The sequence below is a fragment of the Marmota monax genome, unplaced genomic scaffold, assembly GCF_021218885.2.
Source record: "Marmota monax isolate L192 unplaced genomic scaffold, Marmota_monax_Labrador192_F-V1.1 WCK01_AAM20220418_F8-fsc00193, whole genome shotgun sequence".
Lineage (NCBI taxonomy): Eukaryota > Metazoa > Chordata > Mammalia > Rodentia > Sciuridae > Marmota > Marmota monax.
In genome coordinates this window covers 4117550-4140620 of record NW_026695203.1, presented here as the reverse complement: position 1 = coordinate 4140620, position 23071 = coordinate 4117550, and the positions used below count along the sequence as shown (strand labels likewise).

The 23071-nt window shown below is 38.7% G+C and overlaps 1 protein-coding gene and 1 non-coding gene across 3 annotated transcripts in view; one reads left to right on the top strand and one right to left on the bottom strand.

Moving 5' to 3' along the window:
- The window catches only part of Rheb (Ras homolog, mTORC1 binding), a 44405-nt gene that overhangs the window by 11274 nt on the left and 10060 nt on the right, over positions 1 to 23071 (top strand). Inside the window, exons 1-4 of one of the 2 annotated variants that reach the window (XM_058574376.1) lie at positions 9522 to 9580; positions 11158 to 11224; positions 15618 to 15685; positions 21873 to 21955. In XM_058574376.1, the coding sequence (XP_058430359.1) occupies positions 11158 to 11224; positions 15618 to 15685; positions 21873 to 21955 (218 nt within the window). In that variant the 5' untranslated portion in view covers positions 9522 to 9580. Of the gene's footprint in view, positions 1 to 9508; positions 9581 to 11157; positions 11225 to 15617; positions 15686 to 21872; positions 21956 to 23071 lie in introns of those variants that run through there. The other variant, XM_046429804.2, reaches the window with a different exon arrangement.
- Positions 20944 to 21015, bottom strand: Trnas-aga (transfer RNA serine (anticodon AGA)). The gene has a single exon. It is a non-coding gene; the product is annotated as a tRNA-Ser (tRNA).

Here is a 23071-nt window from a genome sequence, read left to right as displayed (position 1 = left end):
AACAGTTCAAGAACACTGGAAAGTCAAGATAGTAGTCACCATCCTCACCAGCTTAGTAAAAAAAATGTAAATGCCTTGTCTCCACTTTCCCCATGCTTGGTTTTTTTTCCCTAAATCAAGTTAATATTGAGTTAGAATGAATATTTATATATAAATTATAAGTGTAGAGTTGGACGTTAAATTCCCCTGTGTAACCTCCATCCCAATCAAACAGAACATCTGTATCATCTCAGAAAGTTCCTTTGCACCCTTTTAAGTTAGTCCCTCACACCTCTCTCCCAGGCAAGTGCTGATCTCCTTTCCATCCCAGTGGATTAGTTTTATTTGTTCTGAAATTTCACAAATTGAATAATGTGGTAAGTTTTTGTTGTACTGTGGGTAGTATTCCATTGTATAGTTGTACCTTCATTTGTTTTTCCATCCACCTGTTGATTGTTTTCCTGTACTTAATTACTGAAGAATAAAGTTGTCACAAGCATTTGTATATGTCTTTGGATGTAGTATTCTTCATATTTTGTAAGAATTGTTTCTTGTTACATATTCTGAGTAAACGTTCTTTTCAGAAATGTATATTGTAAATATTTTGCTTATGATTTATTTATTTTGTATCATGTGTGGAATCTTTGCTTACCTAAGGATCATAAAGATTTTCTCAGAAGTTTTCCTCTAGAAGTTTTATGGTTTTGAAGTGGGTTTATGATTAATTTAGATTTTTGTGAAGATTTTCTGAAACTCAAGGTATAATTTACATATAGAAAATTTATTCTCTTTCAGCGAGCTTTGACAAAGTTGTGTGACCACAATCTGGATATGGAATAGTTCTGAAAGAAAGTAGTTCGAATAGAACCCCAAAGATGATCTGTGCCTCTTTCTAGTTGTCCCTCCCCACTTTTTGTTTTTCATCCTTGTAATTGTGGATTTTGTTTTATTTATAGTGCTAGGAATGGAACTCGGGGAGTCACAGCATAGGCAAGCTTTCTACCCTTGAGCTGCACCCCTACCCCAACCCTGTAATTTTGTCTTTACCAGAATGCGTGATAAATGGTGGCTCACACCTGTAATTGTAGCTCCTTGGGAGGTGGAGGCTGGAGGATAGCAAGTTCAAGGCCAGCCTAAGCAACTGAAAAGTACCTGTCTCAGAAAAGGGCTGGGGATATAGCTCATTCTTAAAGTGCTTGCCTAACATTCACAAGGCCCTGAGTTTGATCCCCAGCACCAAGAAAACAAAACAAAAAAAAAACATGGTTCCATACTTGTTAAGCTGCTTTCTTTTAGATTTCTGGCTCTAGCATCTTCCTGTGATGATCCACTTAAACCAATTATTAGAAGGCAGCACTGATTGCCTGTGTCTTTTAGAGAAGTAAAAGTTCATGGAGGAATTTTACTTCTGGACTGTCAAGAGTGGGTGTAGAGTCAGAGTGATGTAGGTAAAGTTCCATAAAGTAGAAGTGGCTGAAGGTGCTTATCACTGTGGAATACAAAATTATGAGCTAGAAGATAAGTAAGTTGAATGATTCTAAGGAGATATTATACTTTTTTTCAGTTCTATTTTCATATAGTTAATATTGTAATCAGGATGGTTTTGACTGCAAATTAAGTCATTCTGGTTAGACAGAATGGATGGATGGAAGACTAGAGGTTGATTGAGTGGACAGTCAACTCAAAAACAGGTTCTTTCCATCCTTTCTTTTCTGCCTTCCTTGATGATGTTGACTTTGAGGTGGTGTGGAATATTAGAATCATCTGGGGGAGGGAGCTTTTAAAAGACCCAGTGCCTGACCCCACACCCTGTACCAGTTGGATCAAAATCAGTGGATGTGAGATCCAGACAGTAGTTTTGGAAATTCTGAGTGATTCCTGGGGCAGCCAAGTTTGAGATTCAGTGTTCCAAACTCTCCAGAGCTTTGCCTCTCCAAGTGTGGTCCAAAGACTTTGCTAGAGAAAACCCCACACCTCACTTCAGAGCTATGAATCTGCACTGAACTCTTTGCAGTAATGTTGGACAACACTGCTTTAGAATACTGGTTTTCAAAATTGGCTGCAGATGGGAATCGCTGGATGGATTTTTAAAGATTTAAATACTGAAGCATAGGTCCATCTCTAGAAATTCTGATTTGTGGGGGAGGGGGCGTCCTAAAGTATTACCCGGGTCCAGGTTTGGCTACTGTATCCCCATATATACTTAGCATGTTTATTTGTTTGCTGTAAATTGGTAATTAGATACAGCAGTTTGATCAGGTTTGGATAGTTTCTCCCTTCACCCCACTGATTGCAGAGTGATGGTCTGTGTTTCCATCAGAAGGCACATAAAATCTGAGTATCTCTCTCCTTATGGTGTTGATAATTGCTAGTGATCATTATTACTTAGCTACATTTACTCATTAGTTTAAAATACCATGGTAACTGCTGAAGCTGTATCCTTTTGGTTACAGGAAATAGATATCCAGATTTTCTCCCATTTATTGCACTTACTTTGAGTGTGTTTCTCCTGATTATCTTTTTTTGTACCTAGGAATGGGTTTCATCTGTTCACTGTATTCCAGTACCTGAAATTGTGCCTGCTGGCACATAATAGCTGCTTTAAAAATAATTGAGTTTTATGAATGTCTTAATCTATAGAGCGTGGAGCATTCGGGTATCAGAATGGAATGAAATGTTACCAAGCTTGGAATTATAAAAATTAGAGCTGGTAGGAGGTAGAAACGGAAGAAAGACATATTGGGGAGCTGATCTTGTTTTACAAAAGCAGTTCTGCCTTTATCTAAAGAAATGAGAAGGTCAAGTGAATGCTTAACTCATTTAGCTCCAAGGAATTGGAAAGGGGAATAAACCAAATTCGTCTTCTGTGGAAATGTCATAATTCAACTCTGTGGAGATAAATATCCAGAAGTCCCAGCTTGCCTCTGGCCAATAGTTTTCTAGTTGATTCTTTAAATTCAGTTATGTTCTTTCAGTTCTTTTCCTGCAGGTTTCATTGATGTCTGAGTTCCTTTGTAAAGTTAGAGAGCTGGTTCTCTTCCTTAATTGCTTCCAGAGTTTGAACCTCTATTTATTTGACCTATTGTTCAAGACTCCTCAAACTAGAATCTACATACTATTGTCAAGTATTATAGCCAGTTTCCTATAGGACACACACTATGTACTTGCACCCCCATGGGTGTATTTAACTTGGATTGGTGGGATGGAGTTGTAAGTGGCTAAGATGATTTTCTATAGGCTGCACTCATCTTCATGGTCAAGCATGCAGCACCCAGTTGCAACAGCATCTATTGAGATCTTTCTCCGACCATACAGCAAAAGGGAGAACAAATTAGTGCAAACCCTTGGCTTTTTAAATATATATATTTCAGAGGCAGGGTTATAACAAGCTACCTGGAATGGAGTTATTCAATAATGAGACTGCTGAACTATTTTATGAAAAGGTTTAGAGGACACCAGGAGGGAGCAGTTAGAGAAAAGAGATAGAAGAGCTATGGTAAGCACTGGTGCCAGCCTATTTCTTTGAGTCAGTGATGATTAATAACAGCCAGGCCTGCATCACAGGATTCAGGCTCCATTCAGAGTCTGATGTGCATGAAGACTGGGTGGATAAGAGGATTTGGAGTAGAGAGTGCCTCCTGTATGTATCTTTTAATCATGGCTGTGTCTTAATCCTGGCTGGCCCCTATTATGTATTCTTTAAATGCTCATGATCTGAGCTCCTGGTCTGAACTGGAGTATTAGGGAACACCCTGAAGGCTGAGGCCACTGATTGTAATAGTTGAACTTGTTGCCCAAGGGCAGTAGTTCTCAAACTTCACCTCTAGGGCTTGTTCATATTCTCCCTAGAGCTTTCCATCCTGGAGGTTTAAGTAGATTTAATAATTTGCATTTATAACAAGTACCCTGAGCTAATGCTGGGCCATCCTCTCTGCCCACACTTAAACATGTAGAACTGCTAGTGTAGGAGGAAAAGGAGTCACCCATAGAGGATCCTATGGAGATTGGGTGGAGAGGGGAAGACCTGACTCGTTAAGGGTCACCAGCCCACACAGGTGCAGGGGATCTTCCCAACAGGTAGGCAATAGCATTCAAGTAGATTAAGATCACAGAAGGCTCAGAAAAAGGAAATTGGAGGCTTTTGACAAAAGGGTACTGGGAAATGATTTATCTTGGAGTTTAAGCTGCATACAGAAGGAAGTGAAACCTGTGGAATTGGTGATTTAGGGTCATGGTTTACTGTAGCATATTTCTAAGCTTTCTGACTACAACCCAGTAAGAAATGCATTTAAATTGTTAGTCATAAATGTGTATAACGAAGACAAATTTCATGACACCTTTACTTACAACCCAGTGTTCTTGTCGTGGCTCATTAAGTTGATCTCATGATCCAGTGGTTTTGAAACACTGCTTCAGAGGTGGTCTGGATGCACTGCCAGAGTACTTGGGTCTGTCAATTGGTCAGCACTGGGTACTCAGGAGGTAGGCTACTGAAGTGGCATGGAGATCATGCTGGTGGCAAGACCACTGGGCTTTAAGGCTAAGTTAAGTTGTTCAAGAGTGTACTAGCATGAACATCAAAATTCCTTGAAACAATGTTAAGAATTTGGACTAGGGACTGAGGCTGTAGGTCAGTGGCAGAGCCACTTGCCTTGGCATGCCTGGAGGCCCTGGGTTCAGTCCCTTACAGCAAATAAATAAATACTGAAGAAGAACTAGGGATGAAGAGGGCAGTCCTGAAAATCAGTTGTGCCCCAGATCCATTATATATGAGACTTGAGAGACTAATTAGTAGACAGAAAACCTATTCTCCATCATCCCAGTGAACTAGTAATATGTAAACTGTTCTAGAGAATAGTGGGGGGTGGGGGTAGGACAGATAGTACAATTAGTTTTTCTTTTTTCAGAACACATGAAAACAAGTTCAAAATTAATCTGAAAACTATTAAAGTAGTTGTGTAAAACAGTACCTGTTTTTCAGTAATCACAAAGTATAAGTATCAGCTAACAACCTTGAAGGCACACCCTCTATAGCGAAAATACTGGGTAAAAAAAACTTGCTGGGTACTGTTTTGTCTTGCCAGTTTTTTATCTTTGCCATTTTTACCTGTTAAAAGTTCAGAAGAGTGTTTTACTTTTGGCTTTTGTATTGGTTTTTGGTATTTTTGAGGTATGAGGCATTGAACCAAGCACTCTACCACTGAGCTACATCTTCAGCCCTTTTGATTTTATTTTGACACAGGATCTGGCTAAGTTTGAATTTGGGATTCTCCTGCCTCAGCCTTCAGAGTAACTGGGATTACAGGTATACATCACCAGGCCTAGTTTAAATGATTTTTTATGGTTTGTATACTTCGTGTTTTTTGGTTTGGAGGAGAAGAGTATGTGGAAATTGTGGGGATTGGGATGTATTCTTTTAAAACCGTTTGGTAACATGTGTTAGGAAATGAGTGATTTATGTCTGTTACTGTGCAGATATGCTTACACACCTGATCATGTGCTGCTTTTCTGTTTTCAGATCTCTCTTGGATTCTTGTCATGTAACTCTTTTCTCCCAAGAGTTGATCTGGAGTTTGGGATTCATCTTCAGTTGTTCAGATTTATAAGCCTTCTAAGCGCCAAGTCATCTTTAGGAAATAGTTGGTATTTCAGAACCTGGGTTTGTTAAGGACAGAAGCCAAGTGAATGTGTGAAAGTATGAGGGAGGGTTTTAAAAAGTGATCACAATAAAAAACATAATTGGCTATAGATCAGCATTGGCCTTTTAGTAGCAGCCTGCAAGCTGCACACAGAGCTGGACTGCAGTCGCTGAACTGCTTCCTCAGAGACATCCCCTAAAGCCAGACAATTTGGTAGCCAGAGCTCAGGACACTTGAAAAGAAGTAGGGGGATTTGCTTACAAAGATTAATATTCAATGCTGACTTATAAAGATTCAAATACTAGTTCTCTAATAATCCCCCTTTTAATGAAAATGGGGTAAAATAGCTATGTCATGTCAGCAAATACATTTTTAAAGTCTTAATAATTAATGATCTCCCTTGGGGGAGAGTCCAAGGGAGGAGAGACCCAAGGGAAAATCATCTTTTCTCTTCAGTCCCACTTATGCTAATGAATAATGTCCTCCCAGGGGCTGTCTGATTGAGAAATCCAGTTTATGCCAACTCTGGTATCCCAACTCAAGACAGACACCAGTCAGGAGTTTGCTTTTGCCAGAATGATTACTTACGTTTTCAAGTTAAATGTTAATATTGTCTGTCAAACAATTTATTCCCTTTATAATAAAAATCGGGAACTCTGAATGTGTAACAATATTGTATCTTTTAAATATAGTCAAGCCCTTTTATTTATCCATTTTTGCACTTTGTTGTGCCCAGCCCATCTCTCATGCTATCTTGTTTAATGTATGTAACTTGGATGTATTTTGCTTAAATGTGGCTTTCTGCATTTCATATGGTAGTTCTAGAGGCTGTTCACTCACTCCTTCACCCTTCCTAGTAAGTTTTTCTAGGGCCAGTTAGAGACCAGTGCAGAGAAAGAGTCCCCTCTAGGGTTTCTGCTAGTTTCCCACCTCTTGGGGATCTTATATATCATATATGACCCTTTTCTTTTGTTGTTTTATTTGTTGACTGAATGATTGATTGCAGAACTAGGAATTGAACCTTGGGGTGTTCTACCAGTGAGCTACATCCTCAGCCCTTTTTGTTTTTTGAGACAGTCTTGCTAAATTTCTCAGAGTAGTTTCAAATTGGTGATTCTCCTGCCTCAGTCTCCCCAGTAGCTGGGATTGCAGGCATGTACCATCATGTTCAGCTCTTCTACTACTTTTAATCCAGTCCTACTTTTAGAAACATTACAGGACTTTTTAATCCTCTGTCCTTTTTTCTTTGTAACTTGGACCTTTATCTTAGGGTAAATTTTGTCCTCTGCTTTCTTCCTTCTTTTCATTTGTAAGATGTACATACAGTGCCTCATACCTACATAAGGTTAAAGGTTTTTTTTTTTTCTTCAGGTAATAATGTTTAGATATACATAAATAAGAATTTTTTTTAACTCCCTTTTCAGTTTCACTGACAAGTTTTTTTTCTCTCTGTTCACTACTTAAAATAATTGTTACATTTTGTGGGCTAGCATATACAGCATGGTTTCTTTTTTTCTTTTTTTTTTTTTTCAGTTGTAGATGGACACAATACTTTTTATTTTTATGTGGTGCTGAGGATCGAACCCAGTGCTTCACACATGCTAGGCAAGTGCTTTACCACTGAGCTACATTAGCAGCCCTATACAGCATGATTTCTTTTGAACACAATCTAGTTGAAATTGATGGAGTTTCTAAACTACTGTTGCATCCCTATATGGTGGACAGACCCATGATTGGATGCCAGTGAATACTAGTTATTGTTCCTTCATCTCTATGAACTGTGTTTTATATTTACATCAAGTTAAGATCTTTTGTAATATCTGAATGGAAGACTGGGGTCTGAGCTTTAATCTCATTCGTTGATTTAGAAATGAGTGTCTACATGTGTCAGGTAGTACACTGGTCTTAGTGAACAAATAAGAGGACAGTTTCAGCTAACCTGAAATAGTAAGAAGTAGTGAAACAGGATAGATAAGAGACTGTTAGGGGCTAGGTGCTATCTTAAGTCAGGTGGCCTTCTCTGTAGAACTGATGTTGGAGCACAGACCAGAGTGACAAAAATGAGTCATACCATCAGATCTGGGAGGATGGTAGCTAGAATAAAGAGGCTAAGGTAGTAAGAACTTTGCAGAAACACCAGGGATGTGACTGGAGCCTGGGGGGTTCAGGGGCCAGAGAGGCAGCCAGAACTGGCAGGTTGTGGTCAGAGATGAGGATTCATTCTGACTGCAGCAGGAGTCAATGGGTCTGCCGATTTTCTTGATTTTCTAGCTGTCTCCCAGCAGATCCTGCTTTTATTCCAGCTTTTTAATGAATTGATTTAATTTTTGAGCCTGTGGGGAATGCCTTGGTGTGAAAACCTTTCACAGCTTGTGAGTCTGCCTCCCTGTGGTTTTGTGCCCATCATTACAGACCCTAGCAGTGCAGGGTGTGATTGTCATACATACCTTTTGAGATGGAAGAGAATATGACACATGTGGAGCATGTGTTTAATAATGTTCTGAGGATGTGAAAGAGAAAGGTTTAGAAGTGACATGAGGGAGGAACAACTTCCTATGTCTTTCTCTTTTTTTTAGTTGTTAGACCTTTATTTATTTAATTAATATATGGTGCTGAGAATCAAACCCAGTGCCTCACACATGCCAGACAATTCACTGCCGCTGAGCCACAATCCCATCTTGATGATAACTTAATCGATTTGAGTTCTCCATGTTTCTTCCCAGAATAGTTACATACCCTGTTCTGGAGTTCTCCAGTAGAAATTTCAGAAAACAAATAAGGAAGTGGGAAGTTCTTGTGTTAACATGTAGGCCCAGTTGGTACTGGTGAAATCTAAATATTTCTTTTTTTTTTTTTTTAAGAGAGAGAGAATGGGAATTTTAATATTTATTAATTTTAGTTTTCTGCTGACACAACATCTTTGTATGTGTAAGACTGGAAGACGCCGCACCACACGACACAGATTACCAAAGAGGTTTTCCACTTTATTACGAAAGGCTGTGTGTTTATATAGGTCTAAGGAGAGGTAGCAGGGCTGAGGTAGATAACGGGTCGCCCGTTTATTGGCAAGCTCTTCCATTTGTCAGTTCCGGAGCCCAAGAAGTTAATTCTAATTGGGGCTAAGGCTTCCCACCAGCAGGGTTTGAACATTGGCGCCGGCGGGAACGTTTCGAGCCAGTGAAAGAAACAAAGAGGGGAAAGAGGGTCGTTAGACACCATGTTGGGGTTTTTTTTCTGGGGTGCTGCCGCCGTTATATGTTTTCCCAACAGTATGTGGTGCTGAGGATCGAACCCGGGCCTCACGCATGCCAGACAGCGCGCTACCGCTTGAGCCACATCCCCAGCCCCTAAAATATTTCTTAATTTTCTAGACACTCCCAGGTCTTTAATGCTGAACAATTGGAATAGGATTTCTATCTGAAGGAGTTTTTGAAATAAAAGGCTTATGTTACATGTTTTCATATTACTGATTTTGAAAGCTATACCTGGTAACGCTTTTAACAGCCATATATAAAAGAGCACATGTAAACTACATTTTCATAATAAAATTAAATAGCCAGATTTCGAGGACACCAGAGGAAGTCAGCCTAGTTTAGATCTTCTTGAAGAGTTTACAATTTAACCTGATATGTGATGTGCTTATTGGTCGGTGATACTTGTTACTGTCTTAGAATTGTTTAGTTCATGATGGCTTGATTGCTTTAAGTCTTATATAAAGCAAACTAAGGAACGGTACTTTGCTTTTTGAAATTGCTCAAATGATAATTACAGATGTTTTCTGACCCTGGTCCTTATTTTCTTCATCTTTGGAGTGACTTTTTTTTTTTTTAAAGCAGAATCTGTCTACCTTAACATGCCAGTACATGCTGAGCTGTTGTTCTCTTCCATAGGGAAATCCTCACTGACGATTCAGTTTGTTGAAGGCCAGTTTGTGGACTCCTATGATCCAACCATAGAAAACAGTAAGTATTGTTTTGAGTTCTTCTAAGTTGAGAAGGCTTCTTTTGCATACAGATGGTCATTGTGTATTCCTGGAGGCTTTCATTGTAGGGAGATATTCAGTTAAATCTGTGTTTTTCCAACTAGGGTCAAAGAAAGTTTCCAGAAACTTTATCTACTTTACACTGAATGATTATTTTCATTCAGTGCCCAAATTCCTTGCCATGTAGAAATTGTTACTCATGTCACTAGGATCTGGTCCTCTCCTGGAATGTTCATATCCAGAATATGCTTCAAGAAAATAGTAGTAGAGAGCACATTCTTTTTGTTGTTGTTTCCTTTCCTTCTTCCTCTCTGAAGTAGCCTTTTTAGAGAGTTCAAGCTGAAAACACTCTATACCCTAATTTCTTGCTCTTGCAGAAGCTTAGCCACCCCCAACCACTTCTAGCCCTAAAGACTTGAAACAGGTTACAGAGAAACAAGCTATTCTGGGGTTGGAGCAAATAGTTGTAGCATTAAAAAGAAGTTGGCTCAGGGAACCTGTTGGCATTTCAGGCCATGTGCAGAAAAAAAGCACAGACAACCAGAACTAGCCACAACCAACCTTTGTTTAGTTTGAATCAATGGTTTCAAAATCTTCCACAAGAATTCTAGAGACCACAGAGGATAATCTAAATAGTAACATCCAGGGAAGCTGAGTTGCTGGGAGTGAAACTGGTCTTATTTCAAGCTATTTTAGAATCTTAGGTAAACCCTGGAACCAGTCTTCTCAGATTCTTGAAATCAGTTCTTAGATCTAAGATTTGTCAGCAGGAACACAGATTTAAATATGGGATGGATCAAAACCTTCTGGCATGGTAGACATAAAGCAGACTGAACAACTGGGTTCATGCCTGCATCTTGCAAAAGAAGTACTTCAGTGCTTTGCTTTTTAACAGAGGGTTTGCAGACTGCAGGTTAGAAGGGCATACTGCTTGTTTTTGTATAGCGCAAGGTAAGAATGATTTTTTTTTTGTTTAAGTCCAAAGAATGTTGTGACATGTGAAAAGTATATGAAATTCGGGTTTCAGCACCCAGAAATAAAGTTTTATTGGAACATTTATGTTATTGCCTTGCTTATTTCTTTACATATTATCTTTGACTGCTTTTGTTCTATAGTGGCATAATTAAACTGTGTGGCCTACAAAGCCTGAACTATTTACCCTCTGGCCCTCTAGGGGGAAAGTTTGCTTAACTGCTGGCTTAAAATTGTCTTTTGTCCCTACTGTCCTGGTGGCAGACAAGGAAATCTGTCCTTTGTTAAACTAACTGAGACCCACTTTTGGAAGTAATCACTGCTGGTTATCTGCAGAGAGGAGTCCTGAACATGGCTGTATTGCATTTAGCTGGGTACTTAGAGAATAAGCACATTAATTTGATGCTAAGGGGAATGGTTTGGTTATCTATCAGCTGGAATAAGAACATAAGAAAACAAAGATCTTAGCTTTAATATTTGCTAAATATAGCAAATTGGGATTTATGGTCTTAAAAAGATAAGGCTGATTTGGGAATTTTATTTTCTTGGTAGCTCTGCATGTAATAATGGTTATTATAATTGTAGATGTGCCATTTAGAGTTGAGTTGGAAGGAAGATCATGGTGTTGTATATAAATACATTTTCTTCATAGGTAAGTAATTGATAGAAGAAAGTTCAACTTACATATTATCTGAGAAAATTATCTGAGAAACAGAATGGTATAACTCTACTTTTTTTGAGATGGGGTCTTGCTATATCATCAAGGCTTGTTTCCAATTATTGGGCTCAAGCAGTGTCCTCCCAAGTAGCTGGGACAATAGGCACAAACCACCTCTCTTGGCTAGACTGGCTTCCCAACAGTGTCAATGTCATCTTTGTGTTTTTAAATTTTTTCCCAAAATGCTCAACAGTGAGGGCTTTTTTTTTTTAATCTCAAACATGAATTCAGTTTATTCATTAAAGTCTTTTTTAGGCAAGAGCAGAGATGAATGTCAAATTTCATGACTCCCTTGAGGGTTTGTGAGGCATATTCTGGCATGAAAATCTGTTCAGTTTTTGTCCACTCTGTGTTAGTCAGCTTTTTGTCACGATGACCTAGCAAGAACAACTCAGAAGAGGAAAAGTTTATTTTAGGCTCACAATTTCAGAGGTTCAGTCCATGATTAGCCAACTCTGTTACTCTGGGCCAGAGTTGAGGCAGAGAGAACATCATGGCAGGGCATGGCAGAGAAAGCTGCTCTCCTCCTGGTAATCAGGAAGCAGAGAAGGCACTTGAGGAGCCAAAGACAAAATACATAATCCCCAAGCACTTCCCCCGGACCACTTCCTACAGTCATGTCTTACCCACCTATAATAATTACCACCCACTAATCCATTCAAATTATTAATCCACCAAATGGATGAATTCACTGGTTAGGTTATAGCTTTCCCAATCATTTCACTTATCAGTATTCTTTGTCTTACATGTGCTTTCAGGGTCCATGTCATACCTGGACAATAACATCATGTTTCTGTTAGTCTTTGCTAGACTATCTATTCTACCCTGATTCTATTTGGTAGAAAAACAGTTTAGCAATAACAGTGAATTCTAAAGAGAGGAAAAGGTTATTGTGAACATTTTGCTAATATGGATGGTTTTCGGATTTTAAAAAATACAGTACTCCCTAGGTCTGGAAATTATCTAGCAATTTATTTTATAGTTATCTTTACAGTGGGAGAATGGGCTATTTATAGTAGACATTCAGTGGTGTCAGATTTCAATGAAGTATTACTGTAAAAGCTAAAATTTGGAGATCCTGTCATCTTTAACAATAGGGGTATAAGAAAATAGCTTGAATAAAACCACATGTTTTCTAGTTTGGGAAAACTTTTAGGCCAGAAATATGCATATGCAGAAGTGCTTTGTCATCTACTATTGCATTAATCAAACAAAATACAGACTTATTGATACAGTAAAATTAAACAAATGTGAGCTTATCATTTAAAAAGCAAAAATAGCAATAGTTTATAACCTCTGCCATCTCACAGTAACACTATTGATGAATGATAAAGCTCCTATGAGAATTTGGGAAATTCTAGAAGTTTTGCAGTGTTATCAAGCTTGCCTGCTGCTAGATTTCTCAGTGGGATATGAATTAAAAACAATACTGAGCACATTACAAAGTGAGATTTGTGTTACTTTAGTAACACAAATCTCACTTCGTGAATGCCAAATTTTAGCAACCTCTGTTAGCTTGCCTAGTAGCTGCTACTGGTAAATAGCTATTAATCTACTTAAGGGAATTTGAGGGTTTTAGAATGGAGTGTATTAATTTCTCTAGTAATTGAAAAAGGAGGATAGAGAAGGCTTAAGGAGAGTGATATCAAGAGAAAGTCAACTTTCTGTTTCTACTCCTGGTTGGAATTAGAGGACAGAATAGACTTGTTGCTGTCTGTCCTCTCTTCCATTTTTTTTCTACAGTACCAGCAGAGGCCCTTTCCCATGATAAAATAGAAGGTCTTCAGTTTCATTTTCTGCTTTGTGTAAAGGAATTTAAATCCCTTTATATGTGAAGATCTCCTTGAATGTTAGTATTTTCTTTCCTTTATTTCTTAGGCACATTGTATTTCTTACCCTCTTGCTCTTAGGTCACTGGCCAGTACTTCCCCAGGCTCCTTGACTGATCTTGTGCATCTCCCTGACTTAGCAGTATAGGGTTGCCTTGCACTCCCAGTGACCTTCCCTCTTCAGTTTGACCCACAAATGTGCCTCCCCAGCCTCATTCTCTTCATTGATATCTTTATTTAACTGCCCTCGTTATCTTGGTTATTTAATAAGCATTGCAAGCTTAACAAACCAAACTATTCATCCCCTTTCTCTTCAACCCCCAGTATTCTTCCCCAGTCTTTTCTTAGATTAAGCAAAAGCTCTCTTCATCTTATTGTTAAAGCCGAATTTTAGAATCATCCCAACTCTATTCTCTCATGACCCACTTCTAACAGGTCAGATCCTTTTGGTCCTGCCTCTGAGCACATCCAGAGTCCGTCCCCCCGCCACCCCCATCCAGTCCATCGTCATCTTTTAGAGATCACAGCAGTCTGGTTAGTCAGGATTGCTGGTTACTGTGTCGTTGGCTTCTGCTTGACTACCGCTGTGTTCATTTTCACCTGTTATTCAGGCGAATATTACCAGAGTGACCTTTTAAGGATATAGATCAGACCAGGTTACTCCCCTACTCAAGAATCTTGGTTTCCCATCACATTGAGAATAAAGATCCAAAGTCTCCTAAGGCCACCTTATGCTCTTCCAACCTATATAACTCTCCAGCTAGCTATCTACCTGCCTTCTTTCTTAGCTTCAGGTGCTTTGACATTATTGCTTTTTTTCACTTCCCATGTGACCTGTGTCAAATGATCTTTCCCCAGATCACACTGGATACCAGGCACGGTAGGTAGGTATGTGAGTGAGTCTCTTCATGACATGTCAGCTCCCAGTCAGGAACCTATAGCATCTCAAGCACATAGAACAGTGCTGCTGGTAGTGATAGCACTCAAAGAAGTAGTTTTTGAATGAATGAATGAATGATGTTTGTTTCAGGAATTTTGTGATAATTATTTACACATCATAACCATCTGTGCTGAGTTCTAATTAAGGGTCACTGGTTTTATTGCTCACCAATGTTTCTCATAATTTTCATCAAATTGAAACACACACTTGTGTGGAGGGTAGGGTGATGTTGGGGATTGGTTGAACCCTAGGGCCCTTTACCTTTTGAGCCCTTTTTATTTTATTTTGAGACAGGGTCTTGTTGGTTCTAGCCTCAAACTTGGAATCCTGCCCTAGCCTACCAAGACACTGGGATTAAGGCATGTAGCACCATGCCTGGCAATGTACACTTTTAGACACCTGACTGAAAGGTTCTCACAGACAGCCCACTGGCTGACAGTGATCTCAGGGTCCTGCAGTGCCAGTTGATCCCAAGTTGGAAAAATCACAATGCAATTCTTTCTTAGAATCAGTGAACAGGTCACATTGGCATTTCCCATCTTGAAATACTCCGGTTGAGTTTTCATCTGGTTTACCTGATTCCTTAAAGTGATCATTTCAGAAAAGGTTGGAGGATAGTGTACAGTGTTGGCCTGCTGGCACTCCTGCTTGTGTTGAAGAGAGTAAAGCTAGTGATGTTAGCCACCATCTCTTCTTGTGGAACTTTTATAGTTAAGATGGGATTTCCTGTCTTCCTGCTTATAATGTAAAGTTTTCTTGACTAATTTGCATTTATTGTTTTGTTCTTCTTTTTGGGTATGAGAACAAAGTAGGACCTCAGGTGTGCAAGGGGTGTGTTCTGCCACCTGGCTCTGATCACAGGGAATGACCAGCCAGGAGAGAGGCCGGGACTGAGTATACAATATTCTGTTACTGTTGATGTTTTTTTCCCTCTTTTTTGTGAATGTTTATTTGGAGCCTGTCTCCTTAGAATTCTGAATTGACTTCTCAAAGTTATTAAAATCTGATCCCCATCACCCTTGGTAAGGTAAAGAAGTTGATGATCAATTGCTTTGATCTTTAAGAAGGAATGGTGGTTTCAGTACAGAGCATTTGTTGCATTGTTGATTTATCTGTTGATAAAATTGTTTAAAATTTTTATGTGCTTAAAGTTCTTAGCACTTCAATTAATATTATTTATGCTCTTGATACCAGAATACCTATAAATTAATGGAAAGTTTTTGTGGTTTTGTTTCATTCTAGACCTCAGACTTTATGAAGTACATTTCAGTTATTTACAAGAGAAAGGACTCATCACAGAGCATTCAGATTATTTTTCTTGGATATCAATTGTCTAATTACAGTTTCTTTTGGAAAAGACTCAGGGTTTTCCCAAGCTGAGCTGTGGTCAGCCTGAGTGATTCTTAGTTAAATAATGGAAGTAGGGGAGAATCTATACAACTCCAAAGACTCATTTCTTTTCATTCACGGAACCTTTTTGTGAGATTATTAGGGAAACTTTTAAGTGGTCTAGAGTTAATTTATTTAAACTAATACTTAATTCCCTTTTTCCCTGTAGCTTTCACAAAGTTGATCACAGTAAATGGACAAGAATATCATCTTCAACTTGTAGACACGGCTGGGCAAGTAAGTGACCTCTGGAGCCTCAGAATCTCATGCAGCATGTCCAATGGCCCCAGCCTAATAGAGTTGCAAACACAGCAGTGATGCCAAGAAAACCCCTCATGCTCTGTGTAAAACAGAATGTTAATATGCTATCTGTTTTGTCTTTTCTAAGACATGTATGGCAGGTTTCCAAGTCACTTGGTTTTTCTACTTTAGGTAGGATTGTGTGTTCTTAGCATTGTGAGGGTTGACACTTCCTGCGGGATGGTGTTTTTCTATATTCTGAACCTCAGTTCTGTATTAAGAGAATTGCATCAGCGCTCCATCCATCCTATGTATTCTCCTACATTAGGAGCAAAAGCATATCTTTCTCGGGACCAGCAAGAGAAGAGTAAGGGGCAAAAATAGCTGGTTACACTTACACCAGATTTGAAAGTGATTACTAGATTAAAGAGAATCAGTTTGAGTTGTTAGACAGTAGGTAATTGCCCCAAGTTAAATTATCCCCCCAAAAGGATACTCACAGGTTAATCATTATAGCAGTGATGTGTAAAATGGATCACCAGGGGAACTGACTTGGGAACAAGGGAAAAGAAAGAAGAGTATTGCTGGAAACAAAAAAAAAAGCCCTTTTGACAGCTTAGCTGCCTGGTTTCCATGGCACCCAGGACCGCCTTTACTAGAAACCATTCTGTTAGATTGAATTTGTCCCTGTTCACTGGAGGGTGGGGAGTGTAAAGAGCTGAGAATTCAGTGCCTCACACCTCCTTCCCTTGCATCTCATAATCACAAAGGACCAGGCTAGCAGCAAGGTGGGTGGTATAATCTGATCTGCCATATTGAATGAAGACTTTTCTCTGGAATCTGGGGAAATTGGAGTATACCCAGGATAATGTAATGTGTCCTGTGGTCTGGGAATAAATTTCCTCTGCTTTATGTTCTGAGTGAATATAGAAGGAAAGTATGTCCCCCTCATAAAACAAGAAATATGTATATTGAGTGGTGTTAGCACTGGAGAAACCCTGGAGTTTGCATTCTGGAAGCTTGGATGAAAATAAACCAAATGTGTCCATCTCTGAGCTGATACATAGTGCTGTGGGATGCACCTCCTTCCCTCACCCCATGTGATCATACTTGGTGGTGGATATAATACAACTTTAGTAATCAAGACGTATTGGCAGTCCTGTTCAAGCAGAGCCATCATGGGCTCTGCCTTGCAAGGCACTTGTTCTGTGGCAGAATGTAAACTGGGGCTGACTGGAACAGAGCAGGAGCAGATGACAAGATTTCCCTGAGCCTCTGGGCAGGGAGTTGTATGGGATTCTGTGTCTTGTCTTTATGGTTAAGGTAACTAGATCATTTATTGCCTGAGCCAAGACATTTAGTGGAGGGGGTGTTGCTGGTAATGGCAACAGGTCAATAAGTATGGCCTTTCCGTTGATATTGGGATTCTGGCATTAAGATTTTGGCTTGCTTTTATATCCTTATTTGAAATCTTCTTTTAAGAACTTATTTAAGCTCCTGAAAAGTAGAGGTAAGTATGTAAACTGATAAATCGTTTCCATGAATATTGCTGTAGAAACTTACATCAAGCCAATAAGGACCCAGGGCTTCCCAGGTGTCTAGAGTGTGGACAGTTCCACTGCCTGGCTTTGAGACAAAGCATTTCTTACCCAGTGACCTCAAGAAAGTGAATGAGCCTTGCTGGGCCCTCACCTTCATCTTTAAAGGGGTGGAGACAGTGTCATCTGCCTTCATAGACCATTATCATAGGTTATCATACACTACTCTCTCTAGTCCTTGTGCTGAGACTGGAAGAGACCTAGGTGATAACAGTTGATATTGACAGCCATGAGTGTCTAGGGGGAAGGGGGTGTGGTAGCACAGGGTTCTAGAAGATCTGTTCTTGGAGTTACTATTCTACACTAGAGCCTATGCTTGAAACATTCGCAAGTGTTTTAATGATATTGTAATACAGATAATGAAACTGAAAGAATCACACTTAAAGGAGTGAGGATATGGTATATGATAGAACAGGAGCAGAGGTTAGATTACCAGCTCTGCTGCTTCTCTGGGTTCTGTTACTACTGGAAAACAGTGTTTAGAGAATTTTTACACAAAAGTATACCTATACTTGATGACTTTGAATAATTGGTTCTTGTTGCAGCTGATAGTTCTTAAAGATAATATTCAGTTGGGAGATAAAAATAATAAGATACGCTTGTATTTATGATTCATGAGGGTGAAATAACTGGCATCTTCCTGCCTTGGTTCTACCCCACATTCTGTAGAAAGCCTGATGAAAATGAAACTCCTACATTTGCATTCAAACTGAGCTAGTTCTGGGGTTAAGACTGATAATAGTAGGGAGAAATGATGAAAGGGCAAATTCTTTTAAAAGTAATCTGTAGCCAGGTGCACTGGTGTCCGCTTGTAGTCTCAGCTTCTTGGGAGGCCGACAAAATCTCTCGATTCTAGGAATTCCACACTAGCCTGGACAATGTAGTCAGATTCCATCCCTCTAAAAAGAAAAAAGGTGATGCAGAGAAAATTTGTTTACTTGTTACTCCTTTTAGGAGTAAAATTACACTCAATATATTGCTAAATTGCAACACAGATAGCAGGTGGTATTTGATGAGTAGATGAGATGGGGACATCTTCTGAAAAATGCAATATTAGGCCATTTGCCATTGTGTGGACATCATAGAGTACACTTTACTTGTATAGTCTACTGCAGCCTAGGCTGTACAGTGTATGTCTGTGTCTGTAGTATAGACTTGCTCCTAGGGCTGGGAACAAAACAACCGAAGAGAAGAATGATACAAGAGACAGTGTTTTCTTGTTTTTTTCATTCTCTCTTGTTTATGTGTGGGAGGAATAGTACTGGAATTTGAACTCAGGCCCTGGAACATGCTGGACAAATGCGCACTCTCTGAGCTACACCCTCCCCCTGTTTAAAATAAATAGAAGGAGTATACTGTAAAATTTCAAAAACCATACTATAGTGTAAGTATAGAAACCTGTAACTATTGTCATCTTCATTGGTGATTATATGACTATATGTGTTGTATATCTTTATACAACTTGGTTGGAAATACAGTCATATAAAACCAGCATCATCACAAATTAAGATGGCTACAACTATAGCATCACAAAGGGATTGGAATTTTCTAGCTCAGTTGTAATCTTAACAGCACCACCACGATATATTTGGTCCCTCACTGACCAAAGCATTGTTAACTTGGTACATGACTGTATAGCACTGTGGTTTCATTGCCCAGCTAGGGATAATGATGAGCTTAGTTTAAAAACAGGACTGTTTTTAGTTTGTATAAAGTACTTTGGCTTGGCCTAATTTTGAGGTGAAAGCATACACCTTAAATGATTTTTTGAGTAAGAATGTGAGCTGTCACTGGACCTTTCATTCCTAGGTACTTGGGAGGCTAAGGCAGGAGGGTTGCAAATTCAAAGCCAGCCCAGGCAACTTGGACCCTATCTCAAAAAATAAAATAAAATTTAAAAGGTCTGGGGATATGGCTCAGTTATAGGGCACTTTCCTAGTATACGTGAGGCCCTGGGTTCAATCCCCACTTCTGAGGAGAAAAAGTTCTATTTTAGTAATTGAAATAATTCAATGACAAGACAGTGAGTAACGGTCAATTTTAAAATGGAATTTAAATTCACCTTTAATTTTTTTAAAAAATCAGTTTAAATGCACATGGTACAAAAATAAAATTTGCATAGGAAAATAAATAGAAAACTTAAAGTCTTTTCCACTCTTAGCATCTTTCACAACCCCTATTCTTTGTTTTTGGTATATGCTTCTAAAGTATTTTGTACATGAATATGCAAATTAGTATTAAGTTGTTGCCAGTATTGCCACCACCAATAGTGTTGCTGTGAATGTCTCAGGTGTAACGCCAGGTGTCTTTTTAGATCTGAAAGAGTATATATGTAAGGAAACTTATGGGTGTGATATTGCATAAGGCCAGTTTACATTCTTGCCATCAGCAAATGAGAATGCCTGCTTCCCAGCCCCCCCACCAGTACCATGTGTTACCAGATCTTTAAATATTTGCCAATATGATAGAGGGAAATCGCACCTCAGTGTAATTTTAATTTTTTTTTTTTCTTATTAGAAGGGACTTTGATGCTATTTTCTTATGTTTGAGGACATTTGTATTTAACTTTCTGTAAGTTATCCTGTTTGTGTGTTTTGCCATTTTTTACCTATTGGGTGCTTAGTCTTTGCTTATTGACTTAAGGATCCCTTACTATGGTGCAGAAAATTAGCAGTTTGTCTATGACCTGAGATGCAAGGTTTGTTTTGTTTTTAGTTTGTCTTTTTTGTTTGGGTTTGGTTTTGGTTTTATTCCTTATGATAGTACTGGGGGTTGAACCAAGTACCTCACGCATGCTTAATAAGCAGGGCTCTACCACTGAGTTATATCCCCAGCCCCTCAGTTTGTCTTTTGTTTATGGCTTTTGTTTGAGATTTCAGCCATGAAGAACATTTTTACATCGAAATTTATTGATTTTTCATTTATTTAATTGATTTTTTAAAATTTCTCCCACCTGCTTTGCATTTACTCTAAATTTTCATGTTTAAATACTTGATTCCTCTCAACTACATTTTTGCCAAAGTGCATATCACAGATCTGACATAAACAACCATCCCAAGACTGCTCTGTACTTGTTCCTATACATTTTTATTCTTACAGATTTGAAATGTCAATATTGAGCTGGGCATAGTGGCACAGCCCCGTAATCCCAGCTACTCTGGAGTTTGAAGCAGGATTGCAAATTCAGGATAGCCTGGGCAATTTAATGAGGCCCTGTCTCGAAATAAAAATTAAAAATGGCTGGGAGGCCAGGCGCCATGGTGCATGCCTGTAATACCAGTGGTTCGGGAGGCTGAGGCATGAGGACTGCGAGTTCAAAGCCAGCTTCAGCAATTTAGCAAGGCCCTAAGCAACTCAATGAGACCTTGTCTCTAAATAAAATACAAAAAAGGGCTGGGGACATGGTTCAGTGGTTAAGTGTCCCAGGGTTCAGTCCCCAGTACACACACACACACAAAAAGGCTGGGGTTTAGCTCAATGGTAGGTTCAATCTTCAATACTGGTTTAATGAAAGTTGTACTGATAATGAAAGCAGTCGTTTAATTTTGCATATGTAGTAAGTTCTATGAAGTAGAAAAGCTATTTTCTGATTAATGGCTATTTTTTTAATATCAAAGAAGTTTAAAAAAAAAACCATTTGTTTATTTATTTATTTTTTGGTGGTACTGGGGATTGAACCCAGGGCCTCGCACGTTCTAGGTGAGTGCTCTACCACTGAACTACATCCCCAGCCCTTTTTAGCATTTGTTTTGAGATAGAGTCTCCCTAAGTTGCCCAGGCTAACCTTGAACTTGGGAGCCTCAGATGTAGCTGGGATTACAGATGTGTGCCACCATACCCATGATTCTGGGCCATGAACAGTAGTTGTGACCATACTGTGGGTTTGCAAAGTTAGCAGACACTGCTTGATCTGATGGTGGGGTGAGTTTTCTCTGATAGTGTTTGGGTGCTTGGGGTATGTGATACGTTGACAGTTACATTCAACTGAGAATGAAATGTTTGTACCAGTGACTCCTGGTGATGATATGTTGATATTAGAACTTTTTATACACTTTAACAATTTAGTATCTAAAGCAAAATTTTGTGAAACTGCTTCATAAGACTAGAGACATTATTGCATAGTGTGTACCTTCGTATTTAACTCCTCAAGTTGTTCAGAAATAATTCTTTTGGTCCTCAAAGGTCTGCAATACACTGATTAGTTCAAATAGTTCTTTACTCTCCTCTTTCTCCCTCAAATGGTGGCAGCAGCTTTCAAACAACCCATAAAATGATGCCCAGGCCACTTGACTTACATGCAGAGAATAGGACAAGCCATAATTTGACAGTTTAAGAAAATACAAATAGGTATAACTAGTAGGCATTATAATTTCCTATGAGGTCTAAGATGAATGTCTGCATTAAGCACATTATCACCTGTAAACCATTTTTAAATCTTCAGTATGAAAACTACATTTCTAGAATAATAATACACTTTGTGTTTATTTGTATTTCTTTGATTTTGATTTCTGTAGTGTATGAAAAACTTCGGGTAAATGTGTGTTTGTTATGGTCTATGAAGACTTTAATTATTTTTTCTTTCACAGGATGAATATTCCATTTTTCCTCAGACATACTCCATAGATATTAATGGTTATATTCTTGTGTATTCTGTTACATCAATCAAAAGGTAAGGCTTCAGTTTATTTGTTACACATAGATAGCACAAATCCTTTTAAAGGATGATGCTAAATTAGTAGTAGTAACAATTAGACTTGATTATTATACAAAATGTATTTTAGTGTTTTTTTTTTTCTCCTCATAAAGCTGTCAGGTTATTAAGGGGAAAATTAGTGTCACCCATACAAATTCTGTTATGTTAATAGAATAAAATCTTTTTTTTTTCTTACTTTAGGCTGCCTAGATAGTGATGGAACATGACTTGAGTTTTTCTGCTAATTAAAATGGGAAATACAGCTGGGCGTAGTCGGCATACATCTGTAATCCCAATGACTTAGGAGACTGAGGCAGAGGGATCACAAGTTCAAAGCGAGCATAAGCTTGCTTATTAGCAAGACCCTGTCTCAGAATAAAAAATAATAACAGGCTGGGAATGTTGCTCAGTGATTAAGCACTTTTGGGTTCAACCTCCAATACCAGAAAGAAAAAAGAAAAGGTGTGGGAGATTTGTGAATTGGTTTTACATTTTGTGTTTTCACCATATTGATGTGGAATAGATTTTCCAATACAATTTGGGCAGCTGAGTTTGGTAAATACTTTATTCTTTGAATTTGAGAAATAGGGTTTTATGTAATAAAGGCTCATCTATATAAAAATGAAGCCACTGTTTTTGTTGCTAAGGTGGATTTTGGTTCCTCTAGCCATGTATTTATTATGCTATCTCCCATTACCAAAGCTGGCAAGTATTGTCACTGAACAGAATGGAGATGGATATGTAGCAGCAGACCCCTGGGCATTAGGAATAGCTTGTCTTCTTTGACTTAATGGAAATGTCATTGTCAGTGGGAGGGAGTTTGCTATGCAGTCTGCCTTAATAATATATTATTTGCTACCTTAAACAATCTTTGATCAGAAATGTTTTGTTTTCTACCTTCAGTAGAAGGTAGAATTGACAAGAGGTAGATTGACAGAGAGGTAAAGTAACTTGCTCAGTGGGGCATTGACAGTATGTGACAGTGTTGTGATTCATATCCACGTCTACAACGCCACAGTCAAGTCCAGCACAGTCCAGTAGAACTTCCAGCAGTGACGGAAGTCTGTAGTGTGCTACATGTGGCTATTTAAA